Source organism: Phytophthora infestans, genomic scaffold (assembly GCF_000142945.1).
Source record: "Phytophthora infestans T30-4 supercont1.129 genomic scaffold, whole genome shotgun sequence".
Taxonomy (NCBI): domain Eukaryota; phylum Oomycota; class Peronosporomycetes; order Peronosporales; family Peronosporaceae; genus Phytophthora; species Phytophthora infestans.
Window position 1 is genome coordinate 202,031 of NW_003303630.1, and position 17,389 is coordinate 219,419.

The following is a 17,389-nucleotide window of genomic DNA, read 5'->3' on the forward strand; positions in this document are numbered from 1 at the left end:
GCGTACTTGGTTAGAACAGCACGTCGTGCCTCCTGTCCGTCGTCTTTGGAACCCAAGAAGAAACTCACGCGTTGCTCCTCCGTGTCGATGCCAAAGGCGGCAAAGTCGTCGTTCATCGAGTAAAACCAACTGCGTAACAAACTTTCCACAGGCTCACTCAGACCGGTCAGTATGTCCATTCCAGCCGCGAGAGTGTCCACAAAGCTCCCTTTACGTTGCAGAACTTGTGGAGGAAGAGAGAACGCGAAATGCTGAGCATACTCACCATCCACGCCGCCCACACAGACGTCCTGTGTCAACATCGCGGCTTCCTCTCGAGTTCGGTGAAGGAAATCGATCGCGTTGAGTCGTCCTGCTTGGATCTCCTCAAAGCTTCTCAACACCGTCGCGAGAGTCTCCAGTGCTTTCTTACTCACATCCAGTTGGCCGCCAGTCTGAAGAATCCAAGCACACAGTTCCTCGTACACGTTCGTGTCGTTCGCGTCCACTTCCGTCTCGTCAGCTTCGCGTAAAGAATTAATCACAGACACGACGTCGTCGTGAGATAACTGGGTGGCTTGAGTCACCGCTCTAATAGCTGCCAACGTCTGCTCCAGCTCAGCAATCCGCTGCGTCTTCTCTTTCAGTAACGCGTTAAGAAGAAGCTCATCGCGCTGCACTGAAGAGCTCGAAAGACTCTCTCCATCGCCTAAACTGTCCAAAACTCCGTCCAGAGCTTTCGCATCGTCCTTATCCTTCTGGAAATGTCTCCAAGCCGCCAGTTCTGCATCTGAAGCGTGGACGTTGAAGGGTCCAGCTTCATCACGGGAGACGTGACGGAAATCCCCACTCGAAAAGACCTGAAGACCCGCTGACAGCGCTCGAATGCCTTCCAAGACTCGCATACGAGCATTCATCCGCTTCCACAAGTCACTCGACAGTCGCTTACGTAGCGTCAATAAAAGTTTCTCTTGCTCCAGCAGCGTCGATCCCGCCACGGACGGAAGTGTCTGCATGTCCACACGATCCATTACACGAAGAACACATTCCAGACGACTGACAACATGGTACGTGTCGTCAATGCGCGCTTGAAGCTTCTCTCGTGCAGCTTCGAGTCCTTCGAGCTCTTCCGAACACTTCTTGACCAAAAGTTCGTTGATGTCTTGGAATTTAGTCGCCTGATCCTCTTCGTTCAGTCCCAATTCTTTCCAGATCTCTTGACATCGCTGAGAGTACAAAAATCAGTTAGCCAGATGAAACCCACAACAAGAAAATAAGATAGCAAACGTACGGTCATCAAGCGGAAGGACTCCTCCTTCATCTCCGTGCTCTTGGCAGACGCCTGGAAGCGCTCTAGTTCTACACGCATTGCCTCCACTTGCTCGTCCTTTTCGGCCAGCTGACGCATGAGCATCCGCTCTCTCTCTTCCAATGCAACTACATCGCTGGTGTCTGCTTCGACCTGTACGCGTTTTTCTGCTGCAACGGCGTCGTTAAAACTCGTCACCATCTGGAACGCGCACTGCACGTCCGTCGTGTACTTCTCCTCGAGCGTCTCCACCTTCTCGTCCATACCAGCTTTCAACTGTGCTAGGCTTTGATTCAACGCCTCCTCGGCTTCTCGTTGCTTCCTCAAGTCTTCTTCTTGGTCGCATGCCATGTACATTCGCCACTGCGAGTAAATCTCCACAACGAGCCGTTTGATCACGTTCTTCGCCACATCCAAAGACTTGATCGAGTCCAGAATCTCGCTCATAGACGCGCGTTGATCACGCTGAGCACGCATCGCATCCCGAAGCTGGGCAATACTGTCCTCGCAGTCCCTCAGATCCTGCTCGTTCTTCTCCATAAACTCTTGTTCCGTCATCGCTCCCCGCTCACACGCCATCAGTCCAGTCGTGATGTTCTGGAACAACTGCGCTCGTTTCCGAAGCTCCTTGTTCATGGAAGCTTCAAGAGCTTCTTTGTCGAATGCAATCTACGACAAGATAAGAGTTGATACGACAGGTAACAAGCCCCTGGAAGACAAGCAGAGACGTACCTGGAGCTGACCCTGAATCATCGACACAATCTCGCGAGACTGCGACGAACCCAACTCTTCTTGTGTGAATAGAGGCGACATCAGCGAGATCCCAGCGTCGTCGCATTCCATACAAGCCGCCACTTCTTTCTCTTCATCCTTCAGGAACTCGGAAATGTCGTCGAGATCGTAGCCATCAAAGCGAACCTGCAAGACAAAATCCATCAGCTTAAATACTCGGCAAAGAAGTCCATCCATGTGACTACAATACCTTAATTTCAGTTCTGCGAGTCAACATGTTGAGTCCATTCGTAGCTGCTTCTTCTGGTGCGTCTCTCATCCGCTCAATCTGAGCCTGCTTCGCTGTCCACTCGTTCCGACAGCGCGTGATATCCGTCTCCCGTTCAGACGTCAGCGCTTCTTTCCGACGCTGCATGTCCGCCATCTCGAGATCCAGCAGCTCCAGTTTCTCCACAGCGTCTTCCAAGTTGCGCTCGACCGTTGTTCTTCCACTCGATGCACTTGAAGACAGCCACGTTCGCATCCTCTCCATCATACCCGACAGTCCAGTGCGTAGCAGCTCTTGGCGGTGAAACCGCGTCTCCAAGTTGGCGAGTTTGGCCTTGAAGAGCTCTCTCTGACGCCTTTCAACATGCTGCATTTCCTGCATTTCGAAGGCCGCGTTCATGATTTCCAACGTGCGACACAGTTTACTCAGCGGATACGGCCTCTCAAAGACATCGCACTCCAGTCTGCGCTCTTCCATGATGGCCACGGAGGAGCCACTGTCACTGGTAAAGTCCAGACCTTCGTCCTGCGGCTGACTTCTGTCCGCTTTCTCTTCATTCGAGCTCGCAACAGAAGCAACACGTCGGAGTCTACCGCTCGGCACCAAATCCTGCAGATAAGTCGTGAGGCCGTCCACTAGACGGCGCGTCTCGAACACACGCTCGTCACTGGAGGTCTCCAGTCCTGTGGAAGATGAGAGCTGCTCGATGCTGTTCAGATACGCGAGCACCTTGGGGTTCATCAAGCACGTCTCCACTAGATCCTCTTCGTCTCCCAATATCGCCTTGACGAGCTCGCGACAGAGCAGCTGGTTGAAGGACTTCAAGCTCACCAACTCGGCCGAGCGACTGTCGATGTTCTTGACTGCCTTGTTCTGGATGTTCTTGGCTCTGTTGGCGTACTGAAGCGTGTTTAACGTCTCGTTCGTGTTCGAGTCAGCAGGAGACACACACGCACTGCATACAGCAGCCGCAGAGAAGCGTTAGAGACAGCCCAGTCGCCCCAGTCTTGTACTGTACTTACATGAAGAGAGTCCTGCTGTTCCCACCGAGTGCGTCTTGAAGCAACCGCGTCAACTTTGAAGACCTGTAGGGAACATGGGCATGTGACGCTGACCGACGCTTCTCTTCTCCCAGCGCGTTGATGACGTTGCCCAAAGCGAACAGACCCACGTTGATCTGGATGCCTTCCTTCATCCGTTCTCCTTCCGCGTGGGTCTTCTTGAGCCTCTCGCTGCCCGCGAGATCCACAAACGTGAGTTTGGACACAATCACTGCGTCTGTCTCAGTAGATTCGAGGCCCAAGGCATCGCCAGACGCCTCCGCTGCAGTCTCAGCCGCGTGTTTCTCCAAGTTCTGGTTGCTAGAGACAAGAGGACCCTTCTTGGACCCCTGTTCAGAGACTCGCTGCACGATCTTGACCGTGTACACAGCGTGCGAGCGGCTGGATCGCTCGTTCATCTGCGTACTGGCAGTGATCCGTTGCAACGATCCTCGTCGCATCTGCTCTAGAGCTTCCTGTCTAGTGGCAACGCGCACTTCGGCGAGTCCTTGCACCCACACGCCGTTCTTCTTGTTCTCTCTCAGCTGCAGCGGCTCCGAGCGTCGACTCGAGCCGGAATCCAGTAGGTCGTGGATATCTTCGCCGTAAATCTCGAGAAACGACACCGACAGCTGAAATTTGCTGCCGGAATCGTTGAGTTTCGTGAATAGTTGATGTAGAAACCTCGGGATGAGCCCTTCGTCGCTCTCCAACGTGTCTGCTGCTTCGTCGTCGCTGTCATCAGTCGATGGAGACCGCGTGAATAGATTGCCTGATAGTAAGGACGTGGACGGCATGTGGTTGCCCATAGTGTGGGTCTTGCCGGACCCTGTCTGCCCATACGCGATGACTGTCACGTTAAACCCCTGCAAGAACGACGCCATCCACGGCTGCAGCGCCTCATCGTACAGTTCTGCCTGTGTGGTGGTCTGTGGGAACACGTGGTCGAATCTGATAGTGACAATAATTTTTTAAAGTAAAAAAAGAGAGCAAATTTTTGTAAAATAAAACTTGTAACTTACGTGAATTTGCGCTCGCCCATGGCTCCCTCGCGCAGTTCGATGGCGCTTTCTACTCCTTTCGACTTGTTTACACACGTGGCGGCGTTACGAGCCAACTCGCGTGGCAGCATGGGTCGAATTCGTACGGCAACACGGACACTGCCGTCCTTTCTGGACTTTAGCGACGTCTCTAGCGGCTGCACGCGCGCACCTTCAGTGCTGCTGGACGATCTGCGCTCGTCGTCGTCCGAATCGGTGGATGGGGGGCGCTGGGGCGTTCTAGAGGGCGCTGGCGAAGACTTCATCGAGCGACGCATGGTCCTCGAAGTAAATGTCGTAAGTGCACAACGGATGAGCAGTACAACTTGTTTTCGACCAATAATATGGCGGGAAATGCGATGATTGGTTGCTTTGAAAGAGGAAACGCGAAAGATTTTGCAGTTGCCATGCAAAAGATTCACGCAACTTCCAAACGTTTGCAATAACAGTGGCGCTCTATTTTGCTAAGCTGATATTGCCGATTGCACTCACTCCGTGTCAATAATACCCCATGCAACTACGCAACGGCTAACAATAAATAACCACCACACTTGTTAATTTCACCGCTTTATGATGAGCTAGTGTCCAGAACAGTCCAGGCTTAGACAACAGCTTTTGTCGGCTGTTTCGCTTTCTGATGGAGGAGCTCACGGTGCAGATTTTTTCGAGTGGCAAAAGCCCCGCCAACAGTCCGAAGCGGCATCCTCCGCCACCTTTATCTGCTCGCGTTAAAGTTGCAGTTCGAGTTCGCCCACCCGTAGCCAACAATGAAAATGAACCAGCCTCACTATGTATTTCAGAAACGGAACCGGCAAATACTGGAAACGTGGTCCAGTTTAAGCTGGAAAAAACTCAAAAGTCCTTCCGGTTCGATCATGTCTTCTCAGCCGAAGCAACACAAGCTGGTACGTTGATTCGAGATCATATTAATAATACTTACAAAATTCTAAGCAATTTGCTAGTACAGATGTCTACACTGCGGCCTTGCAGCCACTTTTGGTGTCACTAATGCACGGTTTCAATGTTACGGTGCTTGCGTACGGCCAAACCGGGTCTGGTAAAACCTACACTATGGGAGGCGTCGAAGTGCCAACTGTTGAGAGTGACAACGACGATGGCCTTATACTACGTTTCTTGCGTGATCTCTTTACTGCTTTGCGTACTGAAGTAAGCGTGAGGACGATCAAGATTTCATTTTTGGAGATTTACTGTGACGAAATACGCGATTTATTAGGTGAGCGAGCTCGAAGTAGCTCGCAACACGGCGGTCGGCAAGCCTCTGGTGCTAAACTGACGATCCACGAAGACGACCAGGATGTGTGGGTCGAGGGGCTGCAGCAAGTTGAGGTGAAGAGCGTCAATGAAGCACTGGATCTGCTGAGAACAGGTCGTCAGCGACAGACTGTCGGTGCACACGCTCTTAACGACCAATCGAGTCGGTCGCATGCTGTGTACACTCTCGAAGTTTCACGCACGTTTAACAACGAGATAAAACGCGCCAAGCTGACGTTTGTGGATCTAGCGGGCAGCGAACGTGCCAAAAAGACGTTGCAAGAAGGTCACGGCATGAAAGAGGGCTCCCATATCAACAGTAGGCTCTACGTTGTTATGGAAAGATGGGGTTTGTGTTAACATGACCTTGCTGTTGTTCTGTGTTACTGTATTGAGTCAGTTGGTCTATTAGCGCTAGGGAACGTGATCAATGCGCTGGGCTCCAGACAACGGTCGTTACAGCTCCTAAACAGCCCTCGGGTCAGTAGTCGAGGAACTGGGAGTGGCAACGTCACCCCTCGTCATGTACCGTACCGCTCGTCGAAACTTACACGGCTGCTTCGTGACGCCCTCGGTGGCAACTCGGTTACACTTTTCATGTACGTGAGTTGATTCCTGTTACGCTATTGGTGTCTGTCATTATAAGAGTTGCTTGTGTGTTTTGCAGAGCTTGCGTTTCACCGGAGATCACAAATGGGAACGAAATTTTAAACACGTTGCAGTATGCGAATCGAGCACGTTCGATCCAAAACAAGGCTCAAAAGAATGTGGAGGGGGCTGAAGATGTAATATTCGACGCAGCGTCTGGCACGGAAACAGAGCGTGAAATTTAGAACAAGTGGCAGCTCTCAAGTTGCAATTGGATCAGGCTCTTGCCGCAGCGAAAGCAGCAGAATCTCGTGAATCATCGCGCGCTGATGCAAATAATCATGACATACCGACACCACGTGAATCTCCTAATAGCAGCCGTCGGCTTCGAATCGTTCCGCTGGAACTCGATTTACCCGACTATACAGACAGAATGACTTCAAGCTGCAGCTTACAGCGTAAGCGTGGGCTACTCCAAAACCAAGGTTTCTATCTTAAGTCCTCTATTTCGAACAGCACACGTTCAAATGAAGTCACTACAGAAGAACAATCCTCAATGGTTCCGGAATTACTCACACCTCCCAAAGTGCCAATACTAGAAGTATTCAAGTGCAGTGAGAACGCAACAATCCATTCAATTTCAGAAAAATACTCTCCTCGACTATCCAGCAAAAGAGAGGATGGGTCACTTTCAAGACGAGTGATGATCGATCAGGCTACGCAATATGAACCTTTATGCCCCCAACATGAGCGGAAGACTTTAATCGACTACGTCCTGCTGTCACCAAGTGAAATATTTCGTGAGGTACACAATCAAAAGAAGCTCGAAGGAGCTCCTTCCCCGTGGCCACACCGACGCCGTCAGGACAATGAATCTAGCGTATCAAAAGCCAAAAGTCAGTCACGTTCCAAGACAAGAGACGTGCTTCATGATCTCCTGCAATGTACTCGCCAGCTTGTCGAGAATAGTCCAGTTTTTGGAGACTTTGATCGTAATCCAGAGGTACAAGACCCCAGCAGAAAGGAGGAACAAAGTCCGTTGTCGTTCGATACCTTTGTGAATCGCATGACCGCTCTTTACGATCAGCGAAGTCGTCAGCATCAATTCGTGCATCGACTTCAGCAACGCTTTCGCCACCTCGCGAGTTTGTTGGCTGTTGCAAATGCTGACAACCAAGTGAACGAGCTGTCCAAGTACACTTTGGACCATCAATTCGATCAACTGCAACAACAACTTTCGAGGTTTGAGCGTCTTGCCGCAGACAGACTCTGGACACGTCTGCAAAATCGAGAAGTTGCCATCGAGAACTACACTGCAGTGTGGAACGACCAAATGGCCGAGGTTTTCCTGTCAGACGATCAGTACGAGGCATGTCGACCGTGGCATCCTCACCGTGAGGATCATGGATTTTTCCAACATCGCATTTTGCCTTTTATTCTCAGCGGTTGGATTTCTGTCACACCGAGTGACCTCGACAACGAGCAACTATGGCTTGCATTATGATGCAAATCAAGCAAAAAATGCAAAACAAAAACTCAGTTTGAACCAAAGCAAATTAATTAATTCCACACGCGAGGCAAATAGCAAAAATTACTTGCAGCAGAGTTTGCCACAGCACTTGACGCCACAGGAAGACCGAGCTCTATCTATTCTCTATCGAGTTCTTCCCAGCAACACCACCCCAGTTCCAAGCGGTTCAAACCCCACTTGTTCATTTGCATCCGTTCACACTCGCAGCCTCTATTGTGTCATATAACCCAAAATCACTGGGATAATTGTTAAATTCAACCGAAAAAGCCGAAGCGATCGGGTGCAAACTTGCTCATGTCGAGCTGTGGTCGTTTCCCACTGATCTCATCTGCAAGTAGCGCTCCCGCACCAAAGGAAAGTGTCCATCCCTTGGAGCCATGACCAGCATTCACGTACAGATTTCGGACCTTTGTACGACCGATAAGTGGCACGTCGTCTGCTGTCACTGGACGCCAGCAAGTGTGCGGCTGCATCTTTGCCACATCCAGATATTTGTCCGGGAACAGGAGCTTGGCCTGTGCCAATAGCCAGTCGTACCGCTTCTTTTGGTCACGTGGTGACATTTCGCCCGTCTTCTTTTGACTCACAAAGTCCACGCCACCCGAAATACGCAACATTGATTTGCCCAACGGAGCAACCAGCACGTGTCCGCCAGCGTAAATATTGTGGACCGGTGCACGGAAACCTTCGGCCACTGGCACCGACAGCACGTATCCTCGTACTGGATATATAGCCAGTTTCACACCTGCTCGCTTCGCCACTGGGGCCGTCGAGTTGCCAAGTGCCAACACGAACTCATCTCCTTCAATCAGCGACCCTCTCCGTGTCTGCAACGCAATCACTGACGTTTTGTCCGTCAAAATGTGTTGCACCTCCGTGTTGAACCGAAACATGACTCCTTGCCGCATGCAAAGGCGGTACAGTGATTGGCACATTTTGTGCACGTCGCCACTGGTGCCAAATGCCGACAAAATGGCTCCAGGGTGGTACATTTCGGACCGCAAGGCAGGCTCCAGATTACGAGCTTGACTCGCACTGAGCGGCTGCAAGTCCATGCCCAATTCCGACAAATGGGCGCTTCGGTCGCTCTCCAACGTCACTTCCAGTTCGCTGTGCTCCCTGAAAATCTCGATCGTGCCTTGGGCCGTTTGGTCCATGACGATTTCCCCTTTCTTGGTGTTTGCCTGCAACTCTCGAAGTTTCAACATACTGTAGAAGCCCAATTCGCGGATGGTGCGACTGTGCTCATTGGAGCGACCCTTTTTCGAGTTGTGCCAGAATTGCAGTCCCCATTTCCAGAATTTGGTGTCTCGCAGTGCGGACATCTCGATTTTCATGGGTTTTTCCCTCAGTGGCCACTTGCCACGTGATGAGCGCACGGCAACTGTGACATCTGTGGACGAATTGGATGCAGCAGCTGCGGCTGGCCCTCCACTGACGGTTACACTGTTGCCATCTGCTGACGTTGTGGTAGTCGCAGCGGATGGCGCTCGAGTAGCGGTGTGACTTCGGCCTGAGCTGATCCCCTTGCGCAGATTTGCCACATCCGACCAACTCGCGTATAGGGCTGGGTCCAGGAAGGCGCCGTTGCAGAAACTCACTTGCGTGCCCACGCCTCTTTCCTTTTCCACACACAACACCTCGTGACCCTGTTTTGCCAGATAAAAACACGTCGTGAGTCCGATGATGCCAGCGCCGCACACGATCACGCGTTTGGTCTGGCGGCGCTGGTTGATGCCCGGGATCGGCTCCATTTTCATGTTCTCTGGTAACAGCGGGATACGCATCGGCGGCGGTCGCATGTGCTCGATCGGAGGCAAACGCTCACCCTCTAACGAGGCCACTGGCGGCAAATTGCGGTGTGCCACACTCACTAAATGATCTCGAAGGTGTGGCGGCAACTCTAAAGCGGTGCCATTCGCTTCATCTACGGACGAGGCGTCCGAGTATCCGGACGAGCTGATGGACGCTAGGCGGTCTCGACGAAGGCCTTTGCTCTCCCCCAGTGGCCGCCGATTAGCGGCGGTCTCCATGTCCATAACTGGGTGCAACTCGTCCTCCATGGCGCTGTTCGAGCCCATTCGATCTGGATTTCACTCGCTGGCTTGTGGCAAATGGAAAATGAATTTGCCTCTTGAATATACCTGTTACGAAACCCGTCCGCTTCACTCGCAGGTTGCCTCGCTCAATCGAGACCTGTTGTTCGCCTTCCCTGTCGCTTCAAGCGCTCGCACTTCTCGCTTCTCGTGCTGCGATTCAGTTGTGAAGGGAGTTTGTTGGCGGCCGCAACGGTGCCCCTTTTCTCCCATGAATATTCGAAAAAGAAGGATCGCAGCACTGTCTCGGCCAATCAGCGTATTTTTACTAACGACTGACCACTCACAGAGCGCCATTCCAATCTTTTACAAAGTACAGAAATCAGACACCCACGGTATTCGCGACAACACAAGCTTCAGTGCGCCAGTTCGGAGCTCACACACGACGACACGACTGTAGTAGCGGCACCGGCAATATTCTGAAGCTGGCACCGAGTGGCAACACCAGCTGAGGCTATCGGCACCGATTGTTGCATTTTTGCCCGAAAAGGCTCTGTATCCGGGCGATGGCTTGAAGGGGCGGGTACGAAGACGGCTCCAACGTGGAGACATCTCGTACAATACCAAGTGTATCCGAATCGGATCGGATTCCGATGCTGCAATCGAATATCGACATTTGCAACACCGTGTACATGCACCTGCCCCAGAGCTCCAGTATTTAACACACTTGGCACCACAACCCGGCGATCTGCGCTCCGGTCTTGCTCCATGCGCGCTCTTCTCTCCACACCGGCCTCCTCAAAAACTACACTTGCGAACGAACTTGAGTGGGACCATAGCGCTCGTCATGGGAACGGTCTCGACAGCTCCTGCACGCTGACTGGAAATACCTAAGCTGGTCTCGCAGACCGTCTCCAGCTTGAGCGGCGAAGTTGTTCAAACGATTTTTTGCGTTGATGCATCGTCGTGCCGCAAATACAGCACTTTGATCTATTACATGTATCAATAAATCTGAGTGCGAGTCGAACATTTCTATGGAGCATACTTATGATAATCTGTGTATGCGAGCTTCGTCCTTCCGCGTTGTTGTATTAGTACTACAATGCTGCATCATGCATGTAGTTGGGCCAGCAGCTCTACCTGTGAATGCCCCTGTCCGGCGGTACTGAAAAGTCAGTGTCGATGAAATGTGCATGTGCCTGTTTCAGGGCGGAACTCTTTTGATATGTTCGCTGTGACGTCGGGGTAACCAGGAGTTCGAATAGCCAAGGAAATGGCGAATGCAGTGTGCAAGGGCCGGGCTGGTGCGTTTTCGCCGACCGAGTTTTCGACAACTACATGATAGGCTCGTGTGGTGCTAATGACAGGTTTGCGTTACTGCAGCAACAAGCAGTCGATAGGTGGAGCGGCACTGACAAGGTTCCAAAACCACCACAAAAAACTGAAAAACACCATGCGAGCTGACATCAAAGCATTCGGGCCCACCACAAAATCACAGGCGACACAAAAATCTGTAAATAATCATCCCATAGTGTGTTTCAGCACAAAACGATTCTTTTCATCCAAGCATATGCCTCTATTTAGACGATTTTATCCAATCATATCACAGAATCCGTAGCCAAAAGTACAACTAGCTCGCCCAAGAGCTTGCCGTTTTAAGCGCTCTTTAATTTCAAACAAGCTTCCAACTGCCTAGGCCACCCACCAACTCACATCTTGCACCGATGCCCAGCTCTCACACCTGGAACCTACTCTGCAGCGGCATTTCGTCCGAAGACGCGGCCCTCCTTCTCCAAGGAATGAAGACTTGGAAGACGGTCAAAAGTCATCTGATGCCGAGCACGGCTTGTACCAGCGGTGATGCGCACACTATGCGCTACAAGCTTCTACGCTGCGCCTGCAAGCTCTGTACGGACGTGGTTCCCTACCTGGCCTGCACCTGGCGGATGAAGGTCTTGGTCTGCCAAGATACAGACATCGTCGACATGCACGAGCTAGGCGACCATCATTCGCGTGCGCGAACGCCATCCAGGTCATGCATTACGCCGAGGTGTCGCGAGTTCATCAAGGAGCTCGTCCGTGAAAACCTAATGCCGGTACGCATCCGGCACGCTTTAGGACGCAAATTTGGCCTCCCTCCTGCAGCATTAACCAGCCTGCGAGAGATGCAAAACATCGTACACCACTTTCGGCGCACGCGGCTTGGTGGAAACGACAAGCGCAAGGCGGTCGTGGAGTCGGTGAGGGCCTCAGCATTTAGTGGACGTGAAGGTGACCACGACCCCTTCACGTTCACTAGTGCATACGACACGACTAGCCTTCCTGAGGTTGGAAACGGCTCAGATGCTCGGCCGTTTTTGGTAGGAATGACGACGAAGGCGCTACTTCGTAACGCTGCGAGGAACAGCGGGGCCTGTGTCTTGCACCTGGACGCAACGTTCAAGCTGAACAGCGTCGGGTATCCAGTCCTCGTCCGCGGTATTACCGACGCCTCCAGGGCGTTTCACCTGGTAGCGGTCTTTATCACGTCACAGTTCCAGTACAAGCATTTCGTGGCCGCGCTCGCTGCATTGCGTCGTGTATATGCCCGGGTTAACGGAGCAGAGTGGCGAATGAAATTCGTGCTTGGTGACGCGGACAAGGCACAATACAAGGCCTTCTGCAGTGTTTTCACCGACAGCTCATTTACGTACCTTATGTGCTTTTACCACGCGGTGGCGAAATTGCGTGAGCGTACTCGTGGTTTCAGTTCAGATATGTCTGCATTGGTATACACGGGCATATACAACTTGCATTTGCGCAGAGCGATGCCGAACATGTCGACCAGAAGGCGGCTATGTTGAAGGAGTGGGCTGGACACGGATCTCGCTGCCTTCACCACGTACGTGAAAACCCAATGGCTTGAAGGCAACTTCGCAAACTGGCAGTGCTTTCTGACGCCATCCGAATATGCCAACACCAACAACCCGGTTGAGCAATCCAACCGAGTGCTGAAACGGGACTACACTCACCACCGCCAGCTGAATATGGGAATGCTGCTCGCCCAGCTACTCGCATGTTGTGACCACCGCTCTATGGCGTTGCCTCAGTTCTCGCTCGTGCCCACCTGCTCGACGACGCTTCAGACACGCACACGGGGGCTTCGTCGCCGCGGACTGCTGAGTGAGAACATAGCTACCAGGTTCAGCATAGACTTTCTCCTTGGCGACGCTGACCCTGACCTCGTACACGTGCGCGCGCTGCCTCCCGCGAGGACATTTGTCCCAGAGTTTAACCGCGCGAGAGAAGATATGGCGACTTCTGCTCAGTTTGAAGTCCGCTACGCGAGCATGGAGGCTGAGAGCCAGCCTCGTACTGGCTGGACGGTCGATCTTTGGTCTGCATACTGTCCCTGCAAATACCTCTTTAAAATGGGGGTACTGCTGTCACTTGCTCTTTGCTCAGCAGTCACGAAGCGTTGTGGATGAGGCTGGCGAGGAAATCCTTGTGAGCAGGAAGCGCGTTTAAAAAGCTGGACGCCCGCAAAATATCGGTCACGCTCTGCAGCGTCTGTAAATAACAACGACATCAACAAATAGTTCCTTTGCTCACATGGCTTCATTTGTTTAGCGGTATCTACAAAGCAATATACTAAGGCACAAATACGTAAAATGTTAGCGTTTGAAGGCTCGCATCACATTCGGAGCAATGAGCTGTTACCTTATAATTCCTGAGGGGCGGTAGCCCTGATTCCAACAGCATGCATATCCCGAGCGCGGTAGGAAACCGACGATGCCATCAACCTCCGGCCACGAGCCAGTCCCAGTCGTGAGCTGAAGGCCACCCACAGCACGCTTCACTTTACCTCCAGAAGCCTGTCAGCATACAGATCACGTGTAACAAACCACCGACGCGCGCACCCTACCTCCAGACGCAAGCAGCTCTGACCACACGATGTAGATCAGCGACGACGCGCACCCTAGCTCCAGACACAAGCAGCTCTGGCCACGCGGTGTAGATCAGCAACGACGCGCTCTACAGTGTGCTACAGGCCACGCCTGCTCAGCCACGTGCTCCGCCCTACGACGCTCGAGTTCTTGAATGGTGAGTGGCCCCTCCTGTTGGTGGAGGAGGTGATACAATTTAATCTAGCCCTTCTGACAGCAAGACCGTCTTGAAGACGTGGGTCGTCTCTGTCCTGGTGCTGTGTTGGACTTTATGGTGTTTGTCAGGGATCTTATGGTGTTTATGATATTTTGTGAGCGGCACTTGGAACTGGCGATAAAAACACTGAGACAGCTCAATCGTGTAGCTTGCCTCTGCAGTCACTTGCCCGGCAAGTTGCCGTGCCGACTGCTGTGCAATTCGGTGACGCATCAAGGGTTCCAGTTTTAGTTTTCTCTTGCACAACAGCTTTATAGTTTTATCATTTTATTAGCCTACACTATTGGGCGCCTTCCAAAACCCACATAAAATTTTGATCACCCCCCCCCGTTATTACGCAAGTTTAATTCTGCGGGTAGGTTTTGTTTTCGTCAAGTAAACAGAAACTCGACCTCCAAAACCACTTTCAAAAGTTTAATGCGTTCAATATGAAACGCACCTATGGTGCGCATAGCTTACATTTATATATACTTTAATACGTGGGACATGCAGTAACTGGACAATTTTCTAAATATTTTGTCTAGATGTAAAGATGTGAAGGCGCGAAAGATCGCGTGACTTCAGTGACGTTCATCTGAGACTCCACCGAAGCCCCATTTCATCGAGCGAGCGGAGAGATTATGGCGGGGGACGCTGAGTGGCTGCTGCTGGTGGCAGCTGTAAGCACGGGAATACGTCTGTCACGGGCGATTCGTGATCTCCGTCGGCGCCTCCATCTGGAGTATCTGCGTGCTGAGCGCCAAAGACTTCTTCGGGTCCGTCACTATTTGACGGTCGGGTGTCTAATGATACCTACTTGGTCGTCTTGGATGAACTTGTGGCTGCATGGAAATGACCTGAATATGATAAACATGACAAGTCTTAGTCGGTACGTCTGATTCCAGAAGAAACGATCTCTTGCGCTAATCGCTATCACTCCGTTGTTTTTGTTTTGTTGTGCTTAACTATTCGCCACAGACAATCTTTCAAGTTCTTATTGGATAGGTTTTCCCTGTTCTACATTATTTCGAAACACTACCCAAAGGGGGGGGCGTCCACGGAAATTGCAGGAGCTCCATCAAGTCCTTGGCTTGCTGCTTGCGTTCTACGTGGGGTCCATGCAGAATAATGCTCTCTGTATGATTTTTGGGGTTCCTCCCTCAACGCTTAGTCGTATTATCAAGGATGCTGAGAGAGCGCTGGCTCGGGCTCTCGTCGGATTTTTGCCAGCTCGTATATCGTGGCCTTCTCTTGCTCGTCAAAGAGCGTGTGCCGAGATGGTGGCTCAGCGCCAACCTTTGCTGCAGTACTGTTGGGGCTTCATCGATGGCAAGAATTTCCGTGTGGGTATCTAAATACTCGAAAGTTTAAGTTAAGTCTGTTTATACTTTATCTCTGCGCTGTCATATTCTAGGTTTTGCAGCCGTCCAACCCTGACGTTCAAAACGCGCACTACAACGGGTGGCTACACGAGGTCTTCGTGACAGGGACGCTCTGCTCTTCCGCGGACGGGCTCATTGTATGGGCGAAACACAACAACCCGGGGAGCTGGAACGACGGCGATATGAGCCTCGCGTTTCAGGAGTGCCTTGCTGACCCCCACTTCTGTCCCGACCCCCGCTATGGAGTCGTAGCGGACAGTGCTTTCCCTTGTGGAGGAAGAATGACAGGGAAAATCATTACTCCCTTAAAGGAAGGGGATCTCCAGAAGCTGCTACCATCCGTTCGTCCTGTCGCGAGAAAGTTGTCACGCGCTATAACGTTTGTACGGCAGGCGGCGGAGTGGGGTATGGGCTCCGTCGCCAAAGTGTACCATCGACTGTATTTACCTCTTCCTTCTGGAAAGGTAGAGCGCGCCGTTCGTCTAGACAATTTGTTCAGATTATCTAACTACAGAGTTCGCACCGTCGGTATCAGTCAGATTCGTACTACACACGTCCACGGTCGAGAAGATTATCAATAACGTGTGTGAAACATGCATCGCTCGTTCGCTCATTATACGTCACAATATTTTGCACTATGCAGCTCAACACTAATGATATCATGGCCGAATGACTTCATGATAGCAGTTGCACCACTGCGTATACTTACTTGTTGATAAGCTTTGCGAGCATCATCATCATTTCGGAATGTCGCTCTCGGGCCTCAGAGCGTTCGAGCTCCATTCGCGTCTCGAATTGGCGACGGTTTTCCTCCTTCTCGGCCTTCCACTTCTCTTCTTGTGCAAGTCGATCGGCTCTCTCTTCTCGAAGGGCGATCACTCTCATCCTGCCTCGCGCGCTCTCTTTCTTCCTTTTCCCTCTTTTCGACAGCGTCTCTTTGAGCTTTCTCTTCATGGCGCCGTAGCTCCGCTGTTTCGGCTTTTCGGTCGCTCTCTGCACGGTAAAATATCAAAAGGCGCGTCATGTCGTTGGTATCGGATCCGTGTGCCTCCTTTAACCCGGTAATCTGATTTCCAAGGATTTCGATACGCTTCGCGGTCTTTGTGCGTTTCGCTTGAGTGAAGGTCTCGAATCTTAACTCGTTCACTCTGTTAGAGCGCTTAATTAGCTCTTCGATGTTGTCTCTCACAACGGTAAGATCTTGGCCTCCGAGTCGATTGCTGACACTGGAGAGACGGGGGTTGCGAGCTTTCTCGCGAGCGTTGGCTACAGCACGCCCTGGGTCACGAAACAACACTGCTCCGTCCGGAGAAGTCATAGGTGGCGTGGTAGGCGTCGGCTTCGGCGGACGACCCGCACTTCTCTGTGGGACTTCTTCAGTGACCCCTTGAGGCCGAAATGTGGTGTTTGCGTCGGGATTCGGTGACAACTCTCCATAGCTAGTTCGACAGTATTGATCAACACCAGTAGCCGGGTTGTCTATACTCGTTTGAAAGTCACCGACGTTATCGCCATCCACATCGTTGGCGCAAGGTTCTTCTTCTCTCTCTTCTTCGTCCTCGTCCGAGTCGGAGAGGCCGAGAGCCGCAGCAAGGGAAGCATCAAACGTTCCGGAACTAGTTATAGCAATGCCAGAGTACTGTGCTTCCGGAATCGGAGACTGAGATTGTTGGGAACATTGGGCAAGCTGCGAGACAACATTCTTCTCTTTACTGGCTGGAGAGCTACAACATTAATTTAATTAAATATATCGACAGGATCGCGTTCTTGCGAGACAGACGTGTGTCCCTCGCGGCACCCGTTAGCTACATGCAAGTGAGGCAATGGGGCCCCGCCGCTAGACGCAGGTCGATTGATCTGGCTTTGATTCTCTTTCTCCTCGTCTTCTTCAGTCTCGACGCCGTCGAAGGATGTATGCGTCCCGGCTTTTTCTTCGATGGTCATCTGAATTTTTTTGGCCCACATTATTGCCTTGTGCGCAGGTTTCACCTCTCCGTTGCCCGATGGTTTTGGCTTGTTATACAGATTTTTGAATTTTCGACGTAGAGAATCCAAGTCTCTCTCAAGTGAACTCCTGCCTCGGCGGGAGT

The 17,389-nt window shown here is 51.8% G+C and overlaps 3 protein-coding genes across 3 annotated transcripts; 1 reads left to right on the forward strand and 2 right to left on the reverse strand.

Moving 5' to 3' along the window:
* Nucleotides 1–1,171: 1,171 nt before the first annotated feature.
* Nucleotides 1,172–4,460, reverse strand: PITG_20348 (kinesin-like protein; the record flags this gene model as incomplete). Its single annotated transcript, XM_002895834.1, has 9 exons — nucleotides 1,172–1,183; nucleotides 1,271–1,957; nucleotides 2,021–2,206; nucleotides 2,271–2,806; nucleotides 2,882–3,243; nucleotides 3,311–3,566; nucleotides 3,666–4,279; nucleotides 4,351–4,361; nucleotides 4,422–4,460. 9 exons carry the CDS (start codon nucleotides 4,458–4,460, stop codon nucleotides 1,172–1,174), a joined length of 2,703 nt encoding a protein of 900 aa, XP_002895880.1.
* Nucleotides 4,461–5,376: 916 nt separating this feature from the next.
* On the forward strand, nucleotides 5,377–7,732 carry PITG_20349 (kinesin-like protein; the record flags this gene model as incomplete). The annotated part of the gene is made up of 4 exons (XM_002895835.1): nucleotides 5,377–5,425; nucleotides 5,603–5,959; nucleotides 6,053–6,239; nucleotides 6,844–7,732. 4 exons carry the CDS (start codon nucleotides 5,377–5,379, stop codon nucleotides 7,730–7,732), a joined length of 1,482 nt encoding a protein of 493 aa, XP_002895881.1.
* Nucleotides 7,733–8,013: 281 nt separating this feature from the next.
* PITG_20350 (D-amino acid dehydrogenase small subunit, putative) lies at nucleotides 8,014–10,006 on the reverse strand (the record flags this gene model as incomplete). Its single annotated transcript, XM_002895836.1, has 1 exon — nucleotides 8,014–10,006. The coding sequence occupies one exon, from the start codon at nucleotides 9,838–9,840 to the stop codon at nucleotides 8,014–8,016; it is 1,827 nt and encodes a 608-aa protein (XP_002895882.1).
* Between the last annotated feature and the right edge of the window lie 7,383 nt (nucleotides 10,007–17,389).